This window comes from Pygocentrus nattereri, chromosome 15 (assembly GCF_015220715.1).
Source record: "Pygocentrus nattereri isolate fPygNat1 chromosome 15, fPygNat1.pri, whole genome shotgun sequence".
NCBI classification, from domain to species: Eukaryota; Metazoa; Chordata; class Actinopteri; order Characiformes; family Serrasalmidae; genus Pygocentrus; species Pygocentrus nattereri.
In genome coordinates, this window is record NC_051225.1 from 38,856,009 (window position 1) to 38,881,413 (window position 25,405).

At 41.2% G+C, this 25,405-nt stretch overlaps 1 protein-coding gene across 2 annotated transcripts in view; it reads left to right on the forward strand.

Annotated features, from left to right (window-relative positions):
• Positions 1-10,890: 10,890 nt before the first annotated feature.
• The window catches only part of LOC108442162 (cytoskeleton-associated protein 5-A-like), a 32,658-nt gene continuing 18,143 nt past the window's right edge, over positions 10,891-25,405 (forward strand). For both annotated transcript variants that reach the window (XM_017722063.1, XM_017722065.1), the window contains exons 1-24: positions 10,891-11,007; positions 12,011-12,100; positions 12,722-12,915; positions 13,581-13,787; positions 14,857-15,028; positions 15,543-15,684; positions 15,887-15,987; positions 17,491-17,604; positions 17,703-17,807; positions 17,880-17,969; positions 19,477-19,641; positions 20,067-20,195; positions 20,450-20,599; positions 20,829-20,933; positions 21,101-21,211; positions 21,792-21,884; positions 22,086-22,271; positions 22,509-22,603; positions 22,694-22,751; positions 23,127-23,252; positions 24,167-24,300; positions 24,582-24,756; positions 24,932-25,045; positions 25,269-25,397. In XM_017722063.1, the coding sequence (XP_017577552.1) occupies positions 12,044-12,100; positions 12,722-12,915; positions 13,581-13,787; positions 14,857-15,028; positions 15,543-15,684; positions 15,887-15,987; positions 17,491-17,604; positions 17,703-17,807; positions 17,880-17,969; positions 19,477-19,641; positions 20,067-20,195; positions 20,450-20,599; positions 20,829-20,933; positions 21,101-21,211; positions 21,792-21,884; positions 22,086-22,271; positions 22,509-22,603; positions 22,694-22,751; positions 23,127-23,252; positions 24,167-24,300; positions 24,582-24,756; positions 24,932-25,045; positions 25,269-25,397 (2,952 nt within the window). In that variant the 5' untranslated portion in view covers positions 10,891-11,007; positions 12,011-12,043. The remainder of the gene's footprint in view (positions 11,008-12,010; positions 12,101-12,721; positions 12,916-13,580; positions 13,788-14,856; positions 15,029-15,542; positions 15,685-15,886; positions 15,988-17,490; positions 17,605-17,702; positions 17,808-17,879; positions 17,970-19,476; positions 19,642-20,066; positions 20,196-20,449; positions 20,600-20,828; positions 20,934-21,100; positions 21,212-21,791; positions 21,885-22,085; positions 22,272-22,508; positions 22,604-22,693; positions 22,752-23,126; positions 23,253-24,166; positions 24,301-24,581; positions 24,757-24,931; positions 25,046-25,268; positions 25,398-25,405) is intronic.

Consider the following 25,405-nt stretch of genomic DNA (forward strand, 5'->3'; position numbering starts at 1 on the left):
TTAGAGTCGGTTATTCATTCAGTCTAATGAGAAACTGTAGAACGGACTCGGTTTATATCACAATACCTACATTTAGAGCCGGTTATTCATTCAGCCTAATGAGAAACTGTAGAACAGACTCGGTTTATATCACAATACCTACATTTAGAGCCGGTTATTCATTCAGTCTAATGAGAAACTGTAGAACGGACTCGGTTTATATCACAATACCTACATTTAGAGTCGGTTATTCATTCAGCCTAATGAGAAACTGTAGAACGGACTCGGTTTATATCACAATACCTACATTTAGAGTCGGTTATTCATTCAGCCTAATGAGAAACTGTAGAACGGACTCGGTTTATATCACAATACCTACATTTAGAGTCGGTTATTCATTCAGTCTAATGAGAAACTGTAGAACGGACTCGGTTTATATCACAATACCTACATTTAGAGTCGGTTATTCATTCAGCCTAATGAGAAACTGTAGAACGGACTCGGTTTATATCACAATACCTACATTTAGAGCCGGTTATTCATTCAGTCTAATGAGAAACTGTAGAACAGACTCGTTTATATCACAATACCTACATTTAGAGTCGGTTATTCATTCAGTCTAATGAGAAACTGTAGAACGGACTCGGTTTATATCACAATACCTACATTTAGAGTCGGTTATTCATTCAGCCTAATGAGAAACTGTAGAACGGACTCGGTTTATATCACAATACCTACATTTAGAGTCGGTTATTCATTCAGTCTAATGAGAAACTGTAGAACAGACTCGGTTTATATCACAATACCTACATTTAGAGCCGGTTATTCATTCAGTCTAATGAGAAACTGTAGAACGGACTCGGTTTATATCACAATACCTACATTTAGAGTCGGTTATTCATTCAGCCTAATGAGAAACTGTAGAACGGACTCGGTTTATATCACAATACCTACATTTAGAGCCGGTTATTCATTCAGTCTAATGAGAAACTGTAGAACGGACTCGGTTTATATCACAATACCTACATTTAGAGCCGGTTATTCATTCAGTCTAATGAGAAACTGTAGAACAGACTTGAGTTGCTTTGGTTAAATGGGATTTTTTTACCAGTGTTTGACAACAGAGCAACAGTAGCTATGAAAGAACACATTTGTGGGTGGAGCCTGGAGTGGGGAGATCATAGGCATACACTACTGTTCAAAAGTTTGGAATCACTCTTTTCAATAATATTAAACAGTTTTTGCAGATAAATGTATAAAACAAATAAGATATTAATCCTCTTGAACTTCACAATTTTCAAATAGGTTAGATGTGAATGATGATCAGAGCTGTAGGAGATTCTGAAATAACTTAGAAAGATGTAGAACATTTAATAATAAATATATAACATAATTCATCTCCAGAATGCCTCATACTTGAAGCATAAGGATCAAAACTCAGACAGATCATTAAGATTATCAATGATTATACATACAAATACACTATATCGTTTATTTTGACTGACAGTACTTTCTGGGTCTAGCCAGCTGTTTCGGTCCACACTGTACAAGTTATAATTAAATAAAATAACAATCATTACTGTGACTCCAAATTTTTGAACAGCGGTGTGTTTACATACACACACTTGAAATCTGTAAATCTGAGCAGCTGTGTTACTATCGTGAAGCCACAGAGCGTCAGAGGTTTAACAACCGATTTGAAGTACGGAGATGGTAATAAACCAGAATGTCTATTTTATTTGATGTACAGTTGGTTAAACATGCTCACATACATTCATACAAGCATATATGCATACATACGATCATACAGTGGGTTCCAAAGGTCTGAGACTGCAATGGAAATCTTGGATTGTTTTCATGTAAACCTGGAATTAAACAAAGTTTTAGAGTTGTGAAAATTTTAAAACGAGCTTTCGGAGTGAAATGAAGACGAAATATTCAAAACCATGCACGCCGTCATTAAAGCAAAAGAGACACACCACCAAATACTGCGAAATTCTGAAAATCACATTGGAATATTGTTATTTTCCCACACATTGACCTTATGATGCATTAAAAAGGAAGGCGAGATGGAAACATTTTCACCAGCGCTCTTACACTTTTGGACCCCTCTGTAAACACATACATACACTAACGCACCACAGCAGCAACCTGGTTTCCGGCCCTCCGTCCACCATCCCTGACCCGACCCTAACCCTGACCTCCTTTCATACACATGACTGAAACGAGAGAAGAGCCGATGGAGCGACAGAACAAAAGAAAGACGCTTCGCCAAGTTGGGAGCGAGACTAAAACCTGAAATGTCCTGGAGTTGTTTTTGTATACGAGGACAGCGTGCTGTGTATAAAATTCTGCTTTTTGTGGACTTCTGATGCAAAACAATAGTGGACAGTCTCCACCCCTCATCGCTCGTCATATCTTTATTGACTTTATGAACTTATTTATGAACGTTTTGTACTTCTGAGTGGGCTGTTCCTTGTGTTTTACTTTGTTTTCAATCCTGTTTTAAAGTGCTAAGACTGTTAAAAGGCCTCGTGCATTCATAAGACTGAATAATGATGGTGCCAAAGGACAGAAGGCTTTCGCTCGCGGGGAAGTCTCTGTGCTTTTCAAACCTCCGCTGGGACGCAGATTTTCAGATGGATCAAGGTCCAGTTTGGAAGAGCGAACGCTTGCGCTGACGCCGGCACTAATGTGACTGAGCGAGACGGAGCGAAAGCGTGGCTTTGTTGGGAACGTTGCCTTTTTCCTCATCATCTGTCTCATCGGAATGAAACTTCTACTACTTTTGCTTTTGTAAACACCAGATTTAGTAACGTATTGAGGCTAAAAGGATCAGCAGACTAAAAATAATAATAATAATAATGACTTTTCCTCGGGGAAGCTAGTCTGAATGAAGTGTAAGTGCCAAACCTTGTTGTTGTTGTTGTTGTTGTTGTTGTTGTTTTTTCTTCTTCACTATATTTATATTTCTGGAGCAGTTGTATTTGGCATTTCTCTTTTTACATTTTACATTTTTACATTGTTGATCAACCATCTCAGAACCTGCAAAGCACCATGCACTTAGTCATGTAGCTCTGTGAAGCTTCATGGGGCTGTCACAAGTGTGTAATTACCACTGACCATGTAGTTTGAACAGTCTTTCTAAGGAAAACTCTACGTAGTCGCTGTCGTATCAAAACCTCGTCATTTTTTTTTTCATTGTTTTTATCTTTTTTCGCACCATCCGAAAGCTGTGCGGACATTTCAAGGTGAACGGGTCAGGAGACGTGGTCCAGAATGACTACATTAGCATTAAAGTAAACACTTTATCCTAGAGGTTTTGTTACCGTGGCAACTGTATTTGAAATTAAAGGAATACTCCAGCCTAATTTCAACCCACTCGCTCGAATATCATGGACGATGAGTTCAACGCGTTTCCCTGAACTTAGCAAAACAACATAAAAGCCCTGGGTTCTGTTAGAAGTGTGTTTTTATTATAACATATATGGCATTTAGCAGGCGCTCTTATCCAGAGCGACTTACATGATCATATTCCACAGGAAGGCGAAGTTAGGAGTCTTGCCCAAGGACTCTGTATAGTGTAGGGTGTTTACCCAGGCAGGGGGTTGAACCCCAGTCTCCAGCGTAGAAGGCAGAGGTGTTATCCACTACACTGTCCAACCACACAATCAGTATTGGTCATTTTACAGCCGTTGGCCTGCTTCAGGGGTTGTTTGCATGGGAAGTCGGTGCTTCAGAATGATGGAGAATGTGTTGTGGCTCCATATAGTACCGAAAACGATGTCAACAGCAGAACCCTTTTTGGCTTCAAGCAGTGTCGTCATACTTATCATCATATTAATATTCTTTTTCTTTACGATCATACAGTGAATTGAATACAGCGATCTATAAAAACAATAATATTTAAACATTGTGGTACTAGATAGAATATTTCAAATTTCAATTTATGAGCCTTTCACTAGGTCCTGTGTCTTCTGTTTTCTTTTATTTATTTATTATTATTTTTTTATTTATTTTATATAAAGCGTAACACCAGTGACACAAAACATAATTGACCAGGATACATATTTACAAAAAAAACAAAAGGATGCAAAAGATCTTTAATACAATAATTGGACATTAAGAGAAATCAGTGTTGTGATTTACTTATGCATTGAGAAATATCATACAGTAGAGTAAAGAAACATTAGTGCCGTGCATTAAACGCCAGTTCGCTTCTGTTATAAGCCCTTTATAACACAACCTCAATTTTGTTTTCTAAGTGCAGGGAAATCACAGAAAACCACGGCAAGCATCCGTACGGTCCCGAAGTCAGAGAAACGCTGGGGTATTCCTTTAAACGATGCTATGAACTGTTTTTTTATACTTTTGTGTCGTTGGAGACGCTTTGAGGATGATTTTAAACCTGCGCGAGTTCTCAAAAGTAAACTTCTCCAATTTCAGCGCCCACGCTGAACCTGCTGCTACAACCTGCACCCAGCACTGAGGCCAATGAGGAGCGACGGTCTTGGCAGCTAATTATCCTCAGCTCGAAACTGTTCTCACACACTTCAATCTCATGAATTAACAGCTACGTGGAACCTGCTTTCCGTTTTAATGCGTTTCAGATTGCTGACAGGAAATGTTGTACAGAGTTCAGAACGGAGAGGAAAACGAGTTTGTGTGTAAAGCTGTTGTGTTGATTTATTGTATAGTCTTTTGTACAAAGGGATTCTGTTTGTTTTTTTATTTGTAATTATGGGAAAGTTGACATTTTGCCAATTGATCAAGTTTTTGGCTGCTGGCACAAAGTCAGATGAATTTATCAGCAGTGTTTCGTTTATGTTTGTATAAATTTAAAATGCAGGTCAAATCGGTAACAGTGAGTCTAACTTAGTTGTTTAAGTGGCGTTTTTGGTACTAGTTATTATTAAAATACTCATTTTGGTGCGTTTTAATTGACTCTCCTAATTTTATCCAGCACTTTTCTTACTTTTTCAGCTTTGGAGTTGACCTATATTAAGCAGTTTGGGCTTCTAAGGACATAAAAAGTAAACATTTGGGAGTTATTTAATCTGGCGTACAGTTTAATGACACTAGGGGTGGCTGTACTGCATGTCCCAATACAAAGGCCTAATATATTTGCAGTGTATTGCATATATTTGACAATATATTTCCATGAGTTAAACAGCTTCACACAGAGCGAAACCACTACTGATGTGTTTATCTGACTTTGTGAAAGCAGAAATTCATATATATATATTTCATTGCCAAAATGTTGAACAGTCTCTAACTTTACTCACTGGAGAGGAACTATTTAACCACTTTATTTGTCTCCAAGCCTGGTGAATGATAGGGTTGATGCCAGTTATTTAACAGAGTGCTCTTTTATGTTTCAGAAATACTGGTCACATGTAACTGTTGTAAAGTTAACTAAAGAGATATTTATAATTTCTTTGTTTGGTTGTCACTTAGATGTAAATATGAAAAGACTGTATATGTATTTTCCCCATTGCAATACTAACAAGCTGTGTTGTGTGACAGTGAATTACTCCTTTGCTATCTTTTAATATAAAACTGCATTTGAATAGAATTGTAGTGTACTGTTGTTTTTACAGTAGGGCTTTGGGTTTTGGGGCTGCACTGAAGCGTGGAAGTGATCTGTAAGTAGTTGTAAAATAAGCACATGTCCAGTTTTATATATATATATATATACACAGGTGTGTGTGTGTATGTGTGTATATATATATATATATATATATATATATATATATATATATATATATATATATATATATATATATATATATACACACACACACACACATATATATATATATATATATATATATATATATATATATATATATATATATATATATATATATATATATATATATGTGTGTGTGTGTGTATATATATATATATATATATATATATATATATATATGTATATATATATATATATGTATATATATATATATATATATATATATATATATATATATATATATATATATATATATATATATATATATACACACACACATATATATATATATATATATATATATATATATATATATATATATATGTGTGTGTGTATATATATATATATATATATATATATATATATATATGTGTATATGTATATGTATGTATATATATATATATGTATATGTATATGTATGTATATATATATATGTATATATATGTGTATGTATATATATATATATATATATATATATATATACATACACACACACACATAGTTTTTCAGATTGATGGAGAACGCGTCTATGTAGAACCTTTTTGAGAATGGTTCTGTATCAGGGGTGTCCAAAGACCAAATGCGGCCTGCGGTCAGATTTTAATTGGCTTCTTCTTCCAGAGTTACGAGTGGCCCTCCAGCCTCTACGCTGCTGTTGTTCCTTTCACTTGATGAGGGGATTCAGTGCCGTAAGATTACAGTGAGTGCGTTTACGTTCACTCAGTAATCCAGTCGTTATCGGATTTCTGCCGTTATCTGATTGGTAGGTGCTGAAACCGAATACATGCCTGAGTCAGTGAAGGATATAAAAATTCTTCGTCTTCTAGGTGATGCATGTTCATATTTTCAGGTTAAGTGACACTATTTTTTTTTTTTTTACATTGTTTTATTCTAATTCTGTGAGTTTGACTGGTTTTCAAGCAGAAATCTGATTACTGTCTGACTCATGTAGACCCGGAGTTTCACCTTATCTGATTACTCAAGAACGTTACCACCCCAGTTTATCAGATTACTGACCAAATCTGTATTTTCTGCAGTTATCAGATTATTCTGTGCCTGTAAACACACTCAGTGTAACAGAACGAAGTTAGCCAAGTTTAAGAGCCTTCTTCTCTGACTGACCAAGCAGCTTCATTTAAAACTTACTCATTCTACCGAAATGACCACAGGAGGTCACTCTTACCTGTGGCCATCAAACTATAACTCCTCCCTCAGTGTGTGATGCTGTGCATTACTCAATACCCAACTGTTCATATGTGTAATAATAATAATTGTGTGTGCAAAAACTAAGAGATACAATAAATAATATAAACTGCTTTTTACCAGATGTTTCATATTTATTATCACCATCACCGCCACTTTACTGTATTCACAAGAACCTAAATCTCGTGTACATGTTGCAAATTTCTCTTTATCTTTGTTTTAAATGATTAAAACGTTTATTCGATGTGGTTCTCCAGTTGTACCATAGCACACAAAAAGGCCATACAAAGGGTCATCAACACAGCACAGAAGGTTATTGGACACTCCCTCCCCTCCCTGGAAGACCTCTACAGAACTCGCTGTCTCAGGAGGGCTTACACAATCATCAAGGACAGTACACACCCAGGACATAGGGTGTTTGAACTGCTGCCCTCAGGCAGACGTTACCGACACCTCAAAACAAGGACAAACCGTCTGAGGGACAGTTTTTATAACAGGGCCGTATCCCTGTTAAACAAAAACTACAGTTCACCGGTGGGCAGATGTTTCTGTCTGCCTAAGGGACAAGTGCAATGACCCATGCTGCTAAAAACTAAATATAATGTGCAATAATTGATGCTGCAAATGTCAATTCTCCACTGTGTATATAGGAAATCACTTGTGTATACAGGAAAGCTTAGTGTGTAAATAGGAGAGCTTAGTTCATTTATGCTTACGCCTGGATAGTTAACCGTAGCTCTAATCTGTTATTTAATTTGTTTATATTTTAAAACTTTTCTATTTTATATTTAAACTTTTCTATTTCTATTGCACCAAGAGGGGGGGGGGCTGTAAACCAATTTTGTTGCGCAAATGTACAAGTACAATGTGTAATGACAATAAAGGTTCATTTCATTTCATTCATTTCTTTTACATAAATGGTTGCAACTGTAACAACTGCAATTTCCCTCTGGGATCAATAAAGGATTCTGATTCTGATTCTGATTCTGATTCTGATTTACTAACCACGTTTAGTCCAGACTGCAGCCATAAAGCTCAAACTCACACTGAGAGCCAGAGATTTTGGCGAGACGGAAAACTGAAAACCACACAGCAAATCTCTTGTTACAAGTTTGACATTGCAAACAATAGCAGGACTTCTTGGTTCTATGCAGGACTATATGCAATACGTTCTCCATCAATCTGATGGTTAAGCATTCATGCTTATGTATAAAACCACTCTTTCTACCAAAGAACCCTTGAAGAACCATCACAAGTGCTTTTTGACTGGATGGACACACATTCCCATGGACACACTCCAAAATCAGCATGGAAGCTGTTAAAGCTGCAAAGGGGAACCAACTCCACTTTAATGTCCACCAACCTTTGGTCATATAGTGTATATTGTTCATAAACTGGATTTTATGGGGGTGGTGATGGGAACCAGGGGTCACCATGACTACAACACAAATATAGACACTTTATTTATCCTCCAGAACCACCAGAGAACCTACACCTGTTTCATATGGAATGCTGACAATGGAAAATAGTGAGAAATCTCTGTTTCTATAATTATAATCATATTTCATTCTTCATGGAATCTACACACAGTGTAGAGGGCATCAGGTATTTTCAAATTAAAAGTGGAGATACAAGGTTTTGCTCCGACAGCAGTGCTATTCAGACGTTGGGTTCCACTCACTGACATCATGAACGTACACACATCACTGGAGTTGAAAGTCGCTTAAAAATGTGGTGGCAGTGTAAAACATATTGAACTGTTCTACGTTTTGCTGCATTTGTCTGCTTAAAGTGAATGAGCTGTTCAGAAATGCCCGTTTTCAACAGAAGCGCCTCAGGAGCTCTTTCATTCCGGCCTCTCGCTGCTCGTTGATGAGTGACGATTTTCTGTATAAAATCCGTATTTATGTTGATGGTATAGCGCTGGCTGTCTTCCTCCACCTGAAAGGCATTCAAACAAATGCAGAGTAGTGAAACGGCACCAGGAAGGTTCTAAAATTGAATATCTTCTGTTCTTTTCTCTTTTTCCCCAGTTAAATTGCTGGACATCCTTCCAAAACTGGCTAAAGTCTGAAAACATTCAGATACATCTGAGTAATGAAGTGTCAGTGAAGGTCGGCCTACTCTTAGAGGAGAAAAATGTTGATTTTCTAGTGAATATTTGGATTGTGTTATGCAAAAACTCACACACAATTGATGTGTGTACTCTCCAACTAAATATGGAAAAACAGGATGGATCTGCATTTCCTGCGCTAGTCTCTGAAAACTGCGGAAAACAAGAAAGCCTAAAGACTGTTGCCTTCAACTGACTAAATTATGCTGATTGATAAAGACTCTTATTAAGCTACCTTTGATTTATTTACTTTTTCTTGATTTCCCTCCTGTTTGCAGTGTGTGCATTGTGTGTCTATACACTGCCTGGGGGCAGTGGTGGGCTGGAGGTTAGGGAACCAGCCCTGGGACCAGAAGGTTGCTGGTTCGATCCCCTCGGCTGACGGTCCATGACTGAAGTGCCCTGGGGCGAGACACCTAACCCCCGACCGTGGATAGGGCTGCCCGCCACTCCGGGCAAGTGTGCTCACTAGTGTGTATGTGGTGTTTCACTTCATGGATGGGTTAAATGCGGAGGTGAAATTTCCCCGTTTGTGGGATCAATAAGTATCACTTAAAAAAACAAAACAACTTAATATAACAGTGGGACTCAAGAGGTTTATTGTCACGTGCACAGCAGAGCAGGCCGTTGCACTGTACAATGAAATTTTTACTTTGCTGTTCCTCCATTCAACGAATATAATCTTAAGAGAATAAAAAAAAGAAAAGAAGAATAACTCTAAAAGCAGTAGTAAAAAGTAAAAGTACAAGTAAAAGTGTACAGTATGTGCAAAGTTGAAATAAAACTAAAGTGTGCAAATATGTAGAGCAGCTGTTCATAAAGTGCATCAAGTAACAGATGTAAACAGATGTAAATAGTAAACAATGTTGTTCTGTGCAGTAATAGATGTAAACAGTGTTGTTCTAACAGCAGCAGTGCAGTGTAGGTAAGGTGCCGTTATTGAGTGTGAGGTAGGAGTGTGAGGAGTCTGTGCTGGGGGTGTGCACTGTCCCTGATGATGTTGTGGGCCCTCCTGATGACCCTGGTGTGATAAGTGTCCTGTAGTGAGGGGACGGCTGCTCCTGAGATGGACTGGGCAGTTTTGCTCACACGCTGGAGAGCCTTCCTGTCCTGAGCAGTGCAGTTCCCATACCAGACCGTGATGGAGCTGGTAAGATCGCTCTCGATCGTGCTCCTGTAGAAGGTGCTGAGAATTTTGGCTGTTGTGCCAAATTTCCTCAGCCTTCTCAGAAAGTACAGTCGCTGCTAGGCCCTCCTGATGATGAGGTGCGTGTAGTGAGACCAGGTGAGATCCTCACTGATGTGGATGCCGAGGAATTCGAAGGTCTTCACCCTCTCCACCTCTGTCTCACCAACGTACAGGGGTGTGTGCAGCTCCCGCTTCTTCCTCGGATCAACAATCATTTCCGTGGTCTTGGAGTGACTGTTGTTATGACACCAGGCCACCAGCTCAGCCAACTCCTTCCTGCAGGCTGTCTCGTCCCCACCAGTGACCAGTCCAATGCTTTTTAGTTCTCATTCTCAAGCATGTTACTGATTGGAATTCATCAAAAATGTATTTCATAATTTGGTTATCATTTATTTTTGGGGGGTGGGTGTGGGTGTGGGTGTGGGTGTGGGTGTGGGTGTGGGTGTGGGTGTGTGTGTGTGTGTGTGTGTGTGTGTGTGTGTGTGTGTGTGCGACTGGGAGGAGCGAGTCAGTTGACTTTTAAAGCGTTCTTTTAAACTGGCCTATCAGATGGCGCGCCCCCTAACTCCGCCTATCAGCAGCGCGCTTTGCGCTGCTTGCCGGTTCTCAGCCAATCAGCGGCGCGCATTGAAAATTCAAACGCGGGCCGTTTATCTGCGCTGTGTTGTCGAGTGGAGTGGACCGGACTGTGCTGTGCTGTGCTCATCGCGGATTTAGAGCGTTATAAGCTGGATTTTGTACGTTTTAGCGACATTTTCTGCGACTTTCCAGGTAAGCTTATTCACAGGCTTTGCAAGACATTCTCGTTTCGTATGTATCAGCACACCAATCCGTTCCTTCGCTCGTTTGAGGCCGTAATTTCGCGGCTCTGGGCGTCCGCGTGCAGCTATTTATTAATCTTAATCGGATTAGATGAATTTGGGGAGATGAAACTCCGTTTACCACCACTCCTGTGTTCTGATATGCCTCGGCTGTTAATGTTGAAGCTGATTAGTGCTACAGAACTCACCTGTTTACCTGGCGTTAGTTCCCAAACAAAGCAGGTCTCTCGGTTATTTAACTAAACCTAAACCTGAAATAAAGTCCCATACAGCGAGAGGAGAGACAGATACGGCAGTCAGCACGAATGTCTTGCTTTGTAGTCATAGTCCTCTTTCCTTTTGCTGTCTTCGATGGACCCCTCACCACCTAACAGGCACTTGGGTGGTCGTAGACTAAGACTGCTGCCTCACCAGCTCATTAGAAGTGATCAGTCTCCTTAAAGGCTCCACTGACATCCATTATTTCCAGGCTTATACAATATCTGTGTGTGTGTATAAGAGCAGATTTGCTTATAGGAGTGTTGGTAACACTGCAGCAGAACCGATTCATTATCTACAGAACCCCATAAGGTGGTATGTCCTTTAATTGACAGTTAATTAATTAATTAAGAGGCATGGTCACATCAATATTTGAGGCCACAAGTCAAGTATCTCATGATAAGTACATGTCCCTGGCCCCTGGTCCGTTGGCTAAACTGAAGCAGAGCTGAGTTGTTTTACAGGACCCCTACAGTGGTAACGTTATGGTCATGGTTTTTTAGTAAGACGTGGCCACCGATTAGTATATTGAGGCCATATGTTAAGTTTCGCGTAACTCATGCCCTCATCTGTGGCCTCAGTGCAGTAAGTTGTGGTCATACCGTCGTCCGTGGCCATGTCATCGGCCGGTGGGCTCTGATTCTGTCTTTTCACAGTAATATGTAGAGTAATGCTCGAATCCTGCCTCCTTTTAGGTAATCGTTTGAGCTGGACATAGGCTGACCATTATGGGGGATGACAGCGAATGGATGAAACTTCCCACTGACCAGAAATGTGAGCATAAGGTCAGTAAACTTACCCACTTACCCCGTGGCTTCTTTTTTTTATTGACTGGTCTTTTATGTCTGTAATTGAAGCACACAATGATATAAAGATTGGGGGCAGTCGTGGGCTGGAGGTCAGGGAACCAGCCTCGTGACCGGAAGGTCGCCGGTTCGATCCCCAGAGCCGACAGTCCCTGACTGAGGTGTCCTTGAGCAAGACACCTGACCCCCAACTGCTCCCCGGATGCCGTGGATAGGGCTGTCCACCGCTCCGGGCAAGTGTGCTCACTGCCCCTAGTGTGTGTGTCTGTTCACTAGTGTGTATGTGGTGTTTCACTTCATGGACGGGTTAAATTTCCCCGTTCGTGGGATTAATAAAGTATCACTTAACTTAAATAGTAGTGCTTTGTCTTCTCGCACACACACATTTGCATATTTGTCACTTCTTGGCTATTTTTATACACTTTGCTATATTGTTTAATTGTATGTATTTATTTGCTTCGAGTCTTTTCTCTTTAATATCTGTTTAGGTTGTTGCACGTCTTGCCTGTTACGGTTCACTGTGTGTGTGTGTTTGTGTTAAAGTCGACGGAGTGTAACTGATTCTGATTGGTGGCTGAGCAGAACTGGTCTTTTCCTCAGGTCTGGAAAGCGAGATTAAGTGGCTACACAGAGGCCCTGCAGCAGTTTCAGAGGATCACGGATGAGAAGAGTCCGGAGTGGGGGAAATATCAAGGACTGGTCAAGAAATTTGTCACGGACTCTAATGCAGTGGCGCAGCTCAAGGGGCTGGAGGCAGCTCTGGCCTACATCGGAAGCGCCCATGTAGCGTCTAGGTACGCGTATGACCTGGGATCAAAATGATTTCCCCAAAAACGTATTTTACCTACTTTTACCCATCTTGTCGCGGTTGTGGCCAGTTTTCTCCACTAGTGCAAGCAGTGAATCCTGAATCCTTGAGATGCTGATGACCAAACATTGGACCAAAATGAGGGTCGCTGCAGTTTAAGTGCTTTAGTCCATGCTTGTAGATAAAAGTATATCATAGTGTAACAAACTCCATACGCAAGTTTGTGTAGGTTTGATTTTAATTTTTTTACTTGTTTCGATGCTCAAACGAGTGATGCATGTTTTCTTTTCTGATACCAGAGTTGAAAGCTTAAGTATCAGCCAACAGAGTCATAAAGCCCTTTTTTAATGGAGTGAGACATGATTAAAGGGCCCGTACCATGGAAAACCAATTCTAAGCAATAGAGGTTGAGAAGTGGTCATGGAAAATTTTAAATGCAAGAAAAACGTGTGATGGTTTCGCAAGCGTGTGATAGCAGCCAGCAATGCTCAGTTTACTGTTCATACAGGATTGGGTCCCATTCAGTGTGGCGGTCTATCTGATATCTGGCACTTTCTGCTGACGTCGGCCCCATAATGAGATCTGGTATCACATCAGTGGCGTGATTGTCGGAATGCAGTCGGATGTTTACCTGTGCGGTCTCTTCCTCAGGACGGTCGGCGAGGTAGTGTCCGGAGTGGTGTGTAAAGTGTTCAACCAGCCGAAGGCCCGAGCTAAAGAGCTGGGCTCTGATATCTGCCTCATGTACGTCGAGATCGAGAAAGCCGAGGCCGTTCAGGAGGAGCTTCTCAAAGGTCTGGACAACAAGAACCCCAAAATCGCCCTTGCGTGTGTGGAAGTCTTGCGCAGAGCCGTGAGGTGAGTGGCACCCAGAGCTGCTTGATGGTAAAACCGTACCGATGTGTGTTGCGGTTGTGATGACTTGATGTACATTTTTCTGCACAGTGTTTGAATGTTACCGCCTTCTACCCCGTCAGTATCGCGAGTGCTCGAGCTTCTGCATACCGGCGTCGTTAGTAGTGTGGTGTGAAATGCGTCGTTCTACACAAGCTTCTGGAATCTTCCGGTCATGGGCTTTTGCCGACGTCCAGAGAGGCAGTTTTCTGGATTGCAACCTTGAGATAACGAGTTCATTATCTTTCGACCTCAAGGTGAAGATGTTATCTTGGGTTAACGATCTTCTCATTTCGGCATAAGTTATGTAGTCCAGCCTGTTGTCTCGATCACTTGTCTCAAGATATCCCGAAAGGTTTAGGAACAGCCTGTGGGCTTCCATGGGATCCAGACAACTGAATGAAGAGTTTAAAAGACTCTCAAATCTCCCTTAAAAAGTCATTGTGATATTGATGAATACTTGATATTTGACATTTTACAAAGATTTAGAAATTCCCCGGGGAGGAGTGCACGCTGGGCTAAAGTCCTGATTTACAGCTGTTCAGTTAAGTCAAGAGGCTTTTGTCATTCCGTAGATGTAGAAGTACACAGTGGAGTGAAATTGCGTTCCTCTGGGAACAACACGGTGCAGCAAGTAACAAAAAGTACAATATTATTATTATTATTATTATTATTATTATTATTATTATTATTATTATTATTATTATTATTATTATTATTATTATTATTATTATTATTATTATTATTATTATAAACAATAGAAACTAATTTTCCCGGACATGTAGGTGCCCTGGCCATTTAAAATGGACATCCCAACTCTTGGTCCCCATCACCACCACTGCAAAGAGATCATTAACGTTCTCCACAATCCGTCACTTTGCGTTCACTGCTCTGACTATTTTGGTCTCACTGGATTATAAAACACTTGGAAAAGTGGAATTTTCCACCAAATTGTCGTGCAGACTTTTCTCTAATAGGCCAAACGGTAATTCCTCCTGTTCTGTTTACATGTGGTGTTGTCTTTTGTTTCCAGTGAGTTCGGATCGAAGATCATCTCGCTGAAGCCTGTGGTCAAAGTGTTGCCAAAGCTGTTCGAGTCACGAGAAAAGGCCATCAGAGACGAGGCCAAGATGCTGGCTGTGGAGGTTTACAGGTGGATCAGAGACGCTCTGCGCCCGCCGCTTCAGAACATCAACTCCGTTCTGGTAGACCACTTGATTTCCTTTGTTTATGTACTTTTCTGGTTGTTTCCAGTCTTCATGTTCACCAAGAGATGACTTGAGGTTTATTTACAAGTAGTAATAGTGAGACTTGAGACACGTGTTTGCAGCAGGTCTGTTGCTTGGGGAGGGAATACGTCCTGGCCGGATTCATCATCATTATGAATTTAGCATCCTTAGTTCACTCTTTTCAGGGAGTTTTTTAATCCTCTTAATTTCAGCATCTCCCAGTGTGGATGCTTTTCGTCCTTTAGTGTCTAACCCCTTTCTCTAGATGACGTCTTTAAAAAGCCGAAATAAACCTGGCACGTCATTTAAATACAGTACAATAATCTGATTTAATCTTACCGGCACTCACAATCAAACTCTTCTGGATTTTTATGTAGATTTATGTTATTTTTATGTTAGAATGGCTGCGAACCACAGCTGCCGTGATTCTTTTTCCTCGAAAGGTCTTCCGTCTTTGTGTTGAACTCTAACGCTGTGTTGTCTGTTCCAGTTGAAAGAGCTGGAGGAGGAGTGGGCAAAACTTCCGTCGTCAGCGCCAAGACAGACCCGCTTCCTTCGCTCACAACAGGACCTCCGGGTGAAGTTTGAGCAACAGCAGCAGAACGAAGGAGAGGGCGGCGACGACGGAGACGGTGTGTAGCTCTTCTGTTTGCTCGTTAGTAGAGACGGCTGTTAATGACCTATTGTTAAGATTCTAGTCTGTGCCTTTACTGGGCCGTGTAAGCGTCTCTTATCAGATGTTTCTCCTGCACGGTTTGTTTTATTACAAATTAAAGTGGTATGGTTGGTTTTATTCTGTGCAATAACAGAATATTTTTTTTGGACTTCTTACAGGTGAGGATTCTGAGGAAGCAGCTCCTGCTGTTGATGCGTATGAGCTTCTGGAGGCGGTGGAGATTCTTTCCAAATTGCCTAAGGACTTCTATGAGAAGATTGTGAGGAGAAGCTGTTTAATTTTAGTCTGTCTTAAATTTTGAACTGTCAGACTAGTACTGTTAGAACTTGTAACTACCAATTATTCTATAATTGATTACTGAAATATTATTTAATTGATCAACCCATTGTACCTTTTTATGGTGCAGTGATATGTCTCATCGCCCCCTATGCTTCCTGTAGTGTATTACAGTCTGTCAGAGCGACTGTGTGGGTCATATGAACATTATAGAGCTTTTTAAATGAAACAGTAGAAGCCGTATCGCCCCCTACGCTTCCTGTAGTGTATTACAGTCTGTCAGAGCGACTGTGTGGATCATATGAACATTATAGAGCTTTTTAAATGAAACAGTAGAAGCCGTATCGCCCCCTACGCTTCCTGTAGTGTATTACAGTCTGTCAGAGCGACTGTGTGGATCAGATGAACATTATAGAGCTTTTTAAATGAAACAGTAGAAGCCGTATCGCCCCCTACGCTTCCTGTAGTGTATTACAGTCTGTCAGAGCGACTGTGTGGATCATATGAACATTATAGAGCTTTTTAAATGAAACAGTAGAAGCCGTATTGCCCCCTACGCTTCCTGTAGTGTATTACAGTCTGTCAGAGCGACTGTGTGGATCATATGAACATTATAGAGCTTTTTAAATGAAACAGTAGAAGCCGTATCGCCCCCTACGCTTCCTGTAGTGTATTACAGTCTGTCAGAGTGACTGTGTGGATCATATGAACATTATAGAGCTTTTTAAATGAAACAGTAGAAGCCGTATCGCCCCCTACGCTTCCTGTAGTGTATTACAGTCTGTCAGAGCGACTGTGTGGATCGTATGAACATTATAGAGCTTTTTAAATGAAACAGTAGAAGCCGTATCGCCCCCTACGCTTCCTGTAGTGTATTACAGTCTGTCAGAGCGACTGTGTGGATCGTATGAACATTATAGAGCTTTTTAAATGAAACAGTAGAAGCCGTATCGCCCCCTACGCTTCCTGTAGTGTATTACAGTCTGTCAGAGCGACTGTGTGGATCGTATGAACATTATAGAGCTTTTTAAATGAAACAGTAGAAGCCGTATCGCCCCCTACGCTTCCTGTAGTGTATTACAGTCTGTCAGAGCGACTGTGTGGATCATATGAACATTATAGAGCTTTTTAAATGAAACAGTAGAAGCCGTATCGCCCCCTACGCTTCCTGTAGTGTATTACAGTCTGTCAGAGCGACTGTGTGGATCATATGAACATTATAGAGCTTTTTAAATGAAACAGTAGAAGCCGTATCGCCCCCTACGCTTCCTGTAGTGTATTACAGTCTGTCAGAGCGACTGTGTGGATCATATGAACATTATAGAGCTTTTTAAATGAAACAGTAGAAGCCGTATCGCCCCCTACGCTTCCTGTAGTGTATTACAGTCTGTCAGAGTGACTGTTTGGATCATATGAACATTTGTGCAGTAAAGCATTTTTTATTGCAATGCAAAATTGTGAAATTTCTTTTTGGGAACTGTTTTAGGAGGCAAAGAAGTGGCAGGAGAGGAAGGAGGCTCTGGAAGCTCTGGAGGCCCTGACCAAAAATCTGAAGCTGGAGAGCGGAGAATATGGAGACGTGGTCAAAGCTCTCAACAAGGTAAAACTAACAGATCTTTTTAAATTTTGTTTTTCAGACCCGTTGAAAACAGGTCTGTGGTCGTTTAATGAAATCTGTGATCTTCTGTGATCTTCCAGGTCATTGGTAAAGACACTAACGTCATGTTGGTGACCATCGCTGCCAAGTGTGTGGCTGGGCTTGCCACTGGTCTCAGGAAGAAGTTTGGCACTTATGCTGGCCATGTAAGTTTTGCTACACAGCTGCTCACCACAGTTTAAAGTCGGCACAGTTTAACGTCTTATTTTTCTTTGCAGTTGGTGCCGACTATTTTGGAGAAGTTTAAGGAGAAGAAAGCTCAAGTGGTGCAGGCGCTGCAAGAAGCGATAGACGCTGTGTTTCTCTCTGTGAGTGTTTAACTTAAACTTTATATATAATAGAATATAATATTGATCGATCAAGCCGGCAACCTTCCGGTCACAGGGCCAGTTCCCTAACCTCCAGCCCACGACTGCCCCCAGGTTTGAAGGGTTGTCCAGTAAATTGAGCCTCTTTTCCACTGCAGGGCTGAACAGTTCCGAGCACAGAGGGTAACTGTTCCAGTGGCTTTTCCGTACGGACACGGTTCAACACGATGCTTAAATTAGTCAAATGAGTTCAGTTCAGTTCAGTTCATCTTGGCAGCTTCAATTCTGACTAACATAAGCCGCCTCAAATCTGAGGAAGTGAAGTCGAGTGGCTGATGTTAAACAGACACCAAGCCGAAATGAAACCTGTTCCCTGGTGTCTGGAGCGTACGAGCTAAGCTTATGCTCACCCCAGCTGACTTAGGTTGGATAAAGAGATCTGAACACCCCAGAACGGGTCAGTACGGTTAACTGCTCCGTCACGAGAAGACAATCAAGGCTCAGAAGAGCTGACTGACTGGTGTTGGTGCGAGAGAGAGCCGAAATCGGACCCGTTCTGTGGGGCTTTAGGCTGTCCTTTAACCTGTTAGGCTAAGATAATGCGAGTGTCCGTGCCTCACACAGCGTTACAGGCTCAGTTCCAGGGACCCGATGATTTGAAAACTCTCGTTTATAGGATCGGATAAGAGAAGAGACTTTTATTATCCCGCTGGGGGAAATTTGCATTGTTACAGCAGATAAAGAGCAGTGAGTAGACAAAGATGTGCCTCATCGAAATCCAAAATATAAGATACTATATAAGATAATATAAGTACTATAGAAATAAATAAATAAACAAATAAACAGGATGTCTGTTAGCGGAAAAATTGTGCAGTTGTGTGGATATCGCAGACTCGAAGCTAGAAGAGCACATTCGAATGTCTGGAGTGGAAGTGGTAAAGATGATAATTAGACGTGTTCTGTGGGTGTTGTTGTCCTGCTGGGTGACACTAATGCTAGTGTAGTTAGGCTGTTGCAGAAAAAACCCACTACTATTTCTGCCGTTTCCGTCAAATTCCGCCGATTTGGAGAGTGAAGATGACCGCATGCTGAGAGAGACTGGTAGCGGAATGACCGAACGCATGCACTTGTGTTGGTATGTGAGCAGCTACTGGCCTGTTGCCTGTTGGCCACTTGTTTGTGTAGTTTTCTACAGTATTTCTGGAAAACGAATGAACTGGTGTCACGAGTCCCCGTAACGAATCCCCGTGGCTCGACGGTGGAAAAGAGGCCTTGATTTCGATGTTGCTTGAAGTGTTTTGAATTCAACTGCATGTATTTTGTGACGGTGGAATAGCGTTTAATAATATTTGATAGTTCTTCTCTAAATGCCGTTCGTGAGCTGGATTCTCCAGCTACCGGAGAGGACCGGAGTTTTCTTTAAGGATTTTTAACCTTGAACTACAGATTGAGTTTTGGTCTCTCAATCCTTTTAAGTCTTGCATGATGACGTTCGTTTAAATTCCAGACCACATTACAAAATGTAAGTGAAGATGTTTTGGCTGTGATGGACAACAAGAACCCGTCGGTCAAGCAGCAGGCCTCACTGTTCCTGTCCCGAAGCTTCCGCCACTGCACCCCCACCACTCTGCCAAAGAGTCTCCTCAAGCCATTCTGTGTTGCGCTGCTGAAGGTACGAATTAAACATAAGCCTGCTGGTTTTGGAGCTTTATGAAGTCAATCATTTCAGTAGCATAGAATATTTAACACTATATTCATGCAAACTGTTTGAACATCCCAACAGGGACTGAATTAAAAATATTTTAATTCTAATGAAAAGAGTGCATTCAAATGAGTCTGTGTTGTGTACTTTACTTTTTAAAGAGATGTTTATTTTAAACAGTACAATTAATGCTTTTATATCTGTGTATGCAACAGAAGTTGAAGCTAAGGTAGTCAAACTGAAATTGAAACTGACGTTTGACCCTGTTTAGTTAAATTATATAATATAATTATATAATATAATGTGTGTATGTGTAGAATTTCTCTGCACGTGTAATCCCACATTGGCTGTATAATTTCTTCCCACTTTCACTCCCCTCCCACCACTACATACAGCTAGTGAACGACTCCGCTCCGGAGGTCCGAGACGCGGCCTTTGAGGCTTTGGGCACGGCTATGAAGGTGGTGGGCGAGAGAGCGGTTAACCCTTTCCTGGCTGATCTAGATAAACTGAAAGTTGACAAGGTAAGAGCCCCTGAAGTGTTTTAATGCTTTGGCTTCATACAGTGTAGGTGATGTTGGTTTTTTTTATTTTTTTTTTTTATTTGTAAAAACATCATTATACCACTCGGACGGTTTGAGACGTCCAACGGCGAAATCTGCAATTTAATCTCATTTTTATTACTATTAAAATACAAAAATTAGAACTTAACCACTTGCTGTATGTTAAGATTATTCCATTGACGCTCTTTAAGATTGATGCTGACCTGTTTTGATAGATTAAGGAGTGTTCAGGGAAAGTGGAGCTGGCTGGAGGAAAGAAACCTGCAGGACAGGTGAAGGCTCCATCTAAGCCTGAGCCACCAGCGGAGGCACCAGCTAAAACCTCTGGACCTCCCAAAAAGACCCCTGCACCTGCTGTCGCCAAGGTAAATGATCCTCATCCAGGGTTTTTTTTTATATATAGATGCTGAGCACATGAACCTGACTTGTAACTCACATTTAGCAGCTTGTTGAGTCTCCACAAGGGGCTGATATCACTGTTCGCTGTTGGTGCTTCAGGAGTGATGCTTCACACGGTCTTTGTTTCTACATACCTACCGAGTTCCTGCACAAATCAGACCAAACTGTAATGTTCTACTCTTTCTGTGACTTCAGCCTTCAGCCCCCACGAAGAAGGGCAAACCTGCTGCACCCAAAGGAACTGCTCCTACCAAAGCCAAGAAAACGGAGAGCAAAGAGTTGAATGAGGCTGAGCTCTCGGTGAGTAAGGCATAACGAAGAGGTTCAGTGCCTTTGGATAAATGGGCTGTTTGTATTGTAGAAAAAATATAACATTTTAAAACTGGGTTAAGAAGTTACCTGCACTATAAAACGAGCTGCTTTGTTGTCTTATTTATTAATGCTGTCTCTTGTCTGCTCACCCCCAGCCTGAGGTGTGCGAGGAGAAAGCAGCTGTGGTCCTCCCGGCTTCTTGTATGCAGATGTTGGACAGTGCTAACTGGAAGGAAAGGCTGGCTGCGATGGAGGAGTTCCATAAAGTAACACCACCTTCTATCCTTTCGTGTAAAGCGCAAGTATGGTTTAGAAACCAGGAGGCATCATTTTGCATATTCATCAATACATTCTTTGATCCCTAATAAGTTGATGTTGAAGGATGCAGCTGAGGATAGATATAGATAATGTATCAAGCATGTTTGGTTTATGCCAATATTGATTGGTTTTAATTGAAGTTTTTAATAATGCCTTTAAACGCACCGTTCCCTATATTGGAAATGGTGTAAAAACAGGATATAAGACGTGATTAAAAGAACATTAAAAAGAGTCTGGCTTACTTTTGAGCATACAAAGACACACATTTGATCATCCTGCTTGATCGATAATCGCACTAGATGGAATGTGTTGGCAATTTATGATGCAGTCGATTCAAGCCCGTCTTAAAGGCGCAGTAACACACGTAGCCTGTTTAATTCTAAAGCATAAAGATGTGTTGAGAAATGATCGTGTGTGTGATTTTATGCAATAAAACCTTTTTTTTTTAAATTGTAGATCATCTCATGGTCACTGAGATGTTTAGTTACTTGCTGTTGCCCAGCTAATTGCTGACCTGTGTGTGTCCAGGCCGTAGAGCAGATGGACAGCAAAGAGATGCCCTGCCAGGCTCTCGTCCGCATGCTGGCCAAAAAACCTGGCTGGAAGGAGACAAACTTCCAGGTAACCCCTCATTTTTCATCTCTCAGGAATTTTGCAGGGACAGGCATGAGGTTTGAGTTCTAGCGCTGAAGGAATCTGTGGAAATGACTTAACTTCCTTGTCTTGGACTAACTTGGTTTTCAGGTAATCAAATCCTCTGGAGCAGTTTCCCTCTGCTGGTCTTTGAGCTCTGGTGATTTTTCTGTGTTCAACTGCTTTTAGGTGATGCAGCTGAAACTTCAGGTGGTTTCTGCAGTGGCCCAAAGGGGCTCGTTCTCCAGGACGTCTGCGCTCGCCGTGCTGGAGGCCGTGCTGGAGAAGGTTGGAGATGTGAAGTGTGGAGTAAGAGCAAAGGAGGCTCTGACTGGTATTGCAGAGGCCTGCAGCCTCCCATGGACTGCGGAACAGGTTCGAACATTCATAATTATTGACGTTTATTACTTTGAACTTTTTACTGTAAATTCGATTTCAGTGTTATTTTATAAATCAGAGGTGCTTAATGACCGAGTTGGAAGTTCAAGTCGATATGGATGGAAATTGGTTACAATGGAGCAGTAATTGTAACTAAATATGTGGAATCCTCAATTATTTTATTTATTTATTTTTTTTCTTTGGAAATGCTCATTTAAAAAAAAAATGTTTCAGGTTGTATCTTTAGCCTTTGCCCAGAAGAACCCAAAGAACCAGGCTGAAGCCCTCAGCTGGCTTTCTAATGCTATAAAGGAGTTTGGCTTTGCGGGGTAAGTCTGATTTTTCAGCGAGAGTATAACAATATTTCATGGACTTCTGAATAACAGCCTAATATTAAAATGTGGCGTTCCCTTTGACAGAATAAACGTGAAGGCTTTCATTAATAACGTGAAGGCGGCCCTGGCGGCCACCAACCCTGTGAGTTCTCGGTTACGGTTTCCTTTATTCTGTTTTCTGTTCTGTTTAACGTGAAGTTTAGATCTGAAGTCACTTTCTTTTGATTATGGTTGTCTTAGAAATGATTCAAGGCATTGTAATCTTAAAATTTGGTTAATTTTGGTATGCAGTTATTTTTAGCTTGCTTGAGTATTCTTCAGTTTTGGAACATGAGTAGATTTAATCAGTTAAACTGCCTTTCAAATGCCTTTTGTAGACTTCAGGGCATTGATAGTGTTATTAGGATACAGCTTAGAGATGCTGTACCTTTTTAGTTGAGCGTTTTTGGGCCTGGATATGATGATGATGATGATGATGATGATGATGATGATGATGATGATGATCTCCTCCACACAGGCTGTGAGAACTGCTGCCATTTCCCTGCTGGCTGCGATGTACCTGTACATGGGCGCTCCCCTCCGCATGTTCTTTGAAGACGAGAAAGCTGCCCTTCTGTCCCAAATAGATGCAGAATTTGAAAAGGTTTGAATTTTACCGTAATATTAGTTATTGGGTTTGATGTGTCGCTTATCTACAGTGCAAAAAAGAGGTGAAGAAGAGGGTGCAGGCAGGATGGAGTGGGTGGAGACGGGTGTCAGGGCTGATGTGTGACAGAAGGATAGCAGCAAGAGTGAAAGGGAAGGTCTACAAGACAGCAGTGCGTCCTGCTATGATGTTTGGTTTGGAGACTGTGGCTCTGTCTAAAAGACAGGAGGCTGAGCTGGAGGTGGTGGAGATGAAGATGCTGAGATTTTCGTGGGAGTGACCAGGCTGGACAAGATTAGAACTGAGCAGATCAGAGGGACGGTGAAGGTGGAGCAGTTTGGAGATAAAGCCAGAGAGGCCAGGTTGAGATGGTTTGGACATGTGTTGAGGAGGAATAGTGGATATATTGGAGATGGAGCTGCTGGGTAGAAGGAGAAGAGGTAGACCTCAGAGAAGGTTTATGGATGTAGTGAAGGTGGACATGGAGATGGTTGGTGTGAAAGTAGAGGAGGCAGTGGATAGGGCAAGATGGAGGCAGATGATCTGCTGTGGCGACCCCTAAAGGGAGCAGCCCAACGAAGAGGTGTCGCTTATCTAAATGGCCGTCTGTGCATCAAGATTTCTTTCATGGTGCAGCAAAACAAGTTACAGCGCTTCCTGTAGTGTTACAATTTGTCAGAGTGACTGTGGATCATACGAACATGATGGAGCGCTCTTTAAATGAAGCCGTATCGCTCCTCTGCACCTCCCATAGACTCATACAGTCCGTCAGAATGACTCGGTGGCTCCTGGGGTAAGATGTTTATCCAATGTCGTCGTTGCTCCAGCTCGAATTGTGTGTTGCAGCTCAGTCGTGATTTCGTGTGTTTCGATTTTTCTGTAATTGATTTATTTTTCTTTGCCGAACGCAGATGAAGGGACAGACTCCACCTGCTCCAATCAGAGGCTGCTCTAAAGCGAGTGGAGGAGAGGAGGCAGACGCGCAGGAGGAAGAAGCTGAGGGTGGAGAAGATGTGGTGGATCTTCTGCCTAGGACTGACATAAGGTGGGGCCTGACTTAATGTTAAGTGTGAGCAATGTAGCAAAATATGGGTAAGGGTAGACATTCATAAACATGAGAGCGCACTACTGCATCTGTTAATTTCCATTTATATATCCTTTCAAACATCTTGTAACCCGTTTTTATTATTAAAAACACTCCTAAATAAAATCGGTTGGGGGGGTATTTGTGTTTTAAAAGTGAAAGAACATGCTTAGGTTTTTATTTATTAATTTATTTTTATTTATTTATTTATTCTTTTTTAATTCAATGTGTCCTGTTTGCAGTGACAAAATCACATCCGAGATGGTGTCGAAAATCGGCGATAAGAACTGGAAGATGAGAAAGGAAGGGCTGGATGAAGTAGCTGCTGCTCTTTCAGAAGCAAAGTTCATCAAACCCAGTATAGGAGAGCTGCCTGTGGTTCTAAAGGCTCGACTTGCTGACTCCAATAAAATACTGGTAAGATCTGATGAGATTGAATGCATTAAATCTAAAAATTAGTATTAATTTATTTTGCTTCTGATTTTTTTTTTTTTTTTATATATATTACACCTAATGTATATAAAATATAGGTATTGATACCTAGCACACCTATATGCAGTCCAACTGTAAGCTGATGTCCTCTCACTCTCAGGTCCAGCAGACGCTGTCCATCCTGCAGCAGATGGCGACAGGAATGGGACCAGCTATAAAGCAACACGTCAAAGGCCTGGGCTTTCCCATCCTCACTGTACTGGCAGACAGCAAGGTGAGGCAGATGACCCTGTTAATCAGTGAGGTTAAAACACCAATTTCCCACAATAAACAATGAAAATATTAGATAAATACAAGGATGAAAGGTGCATGTCGTCCTGTCTAAATGGTGTTTTATACATTGAAAGATATGATAAATTTTTTTTTTTTTTTTTTTTTTTTTTTTTTTAACCTCATTTTAACCCTTTGGCTGCTTTTATTCTTCCCCTCCTTTCCAGAACACGGTGCGCGCGGCGGCTTTGGCGACACTCAATGCGTGGGTGGAGCAGACTGGAATGAAGGAGTGGCTGGACGGGGAGGAATTATCGGAGGAGCTGAAGAAGGAGAACCCATTCCTCAGACAAGAGGTGATGCT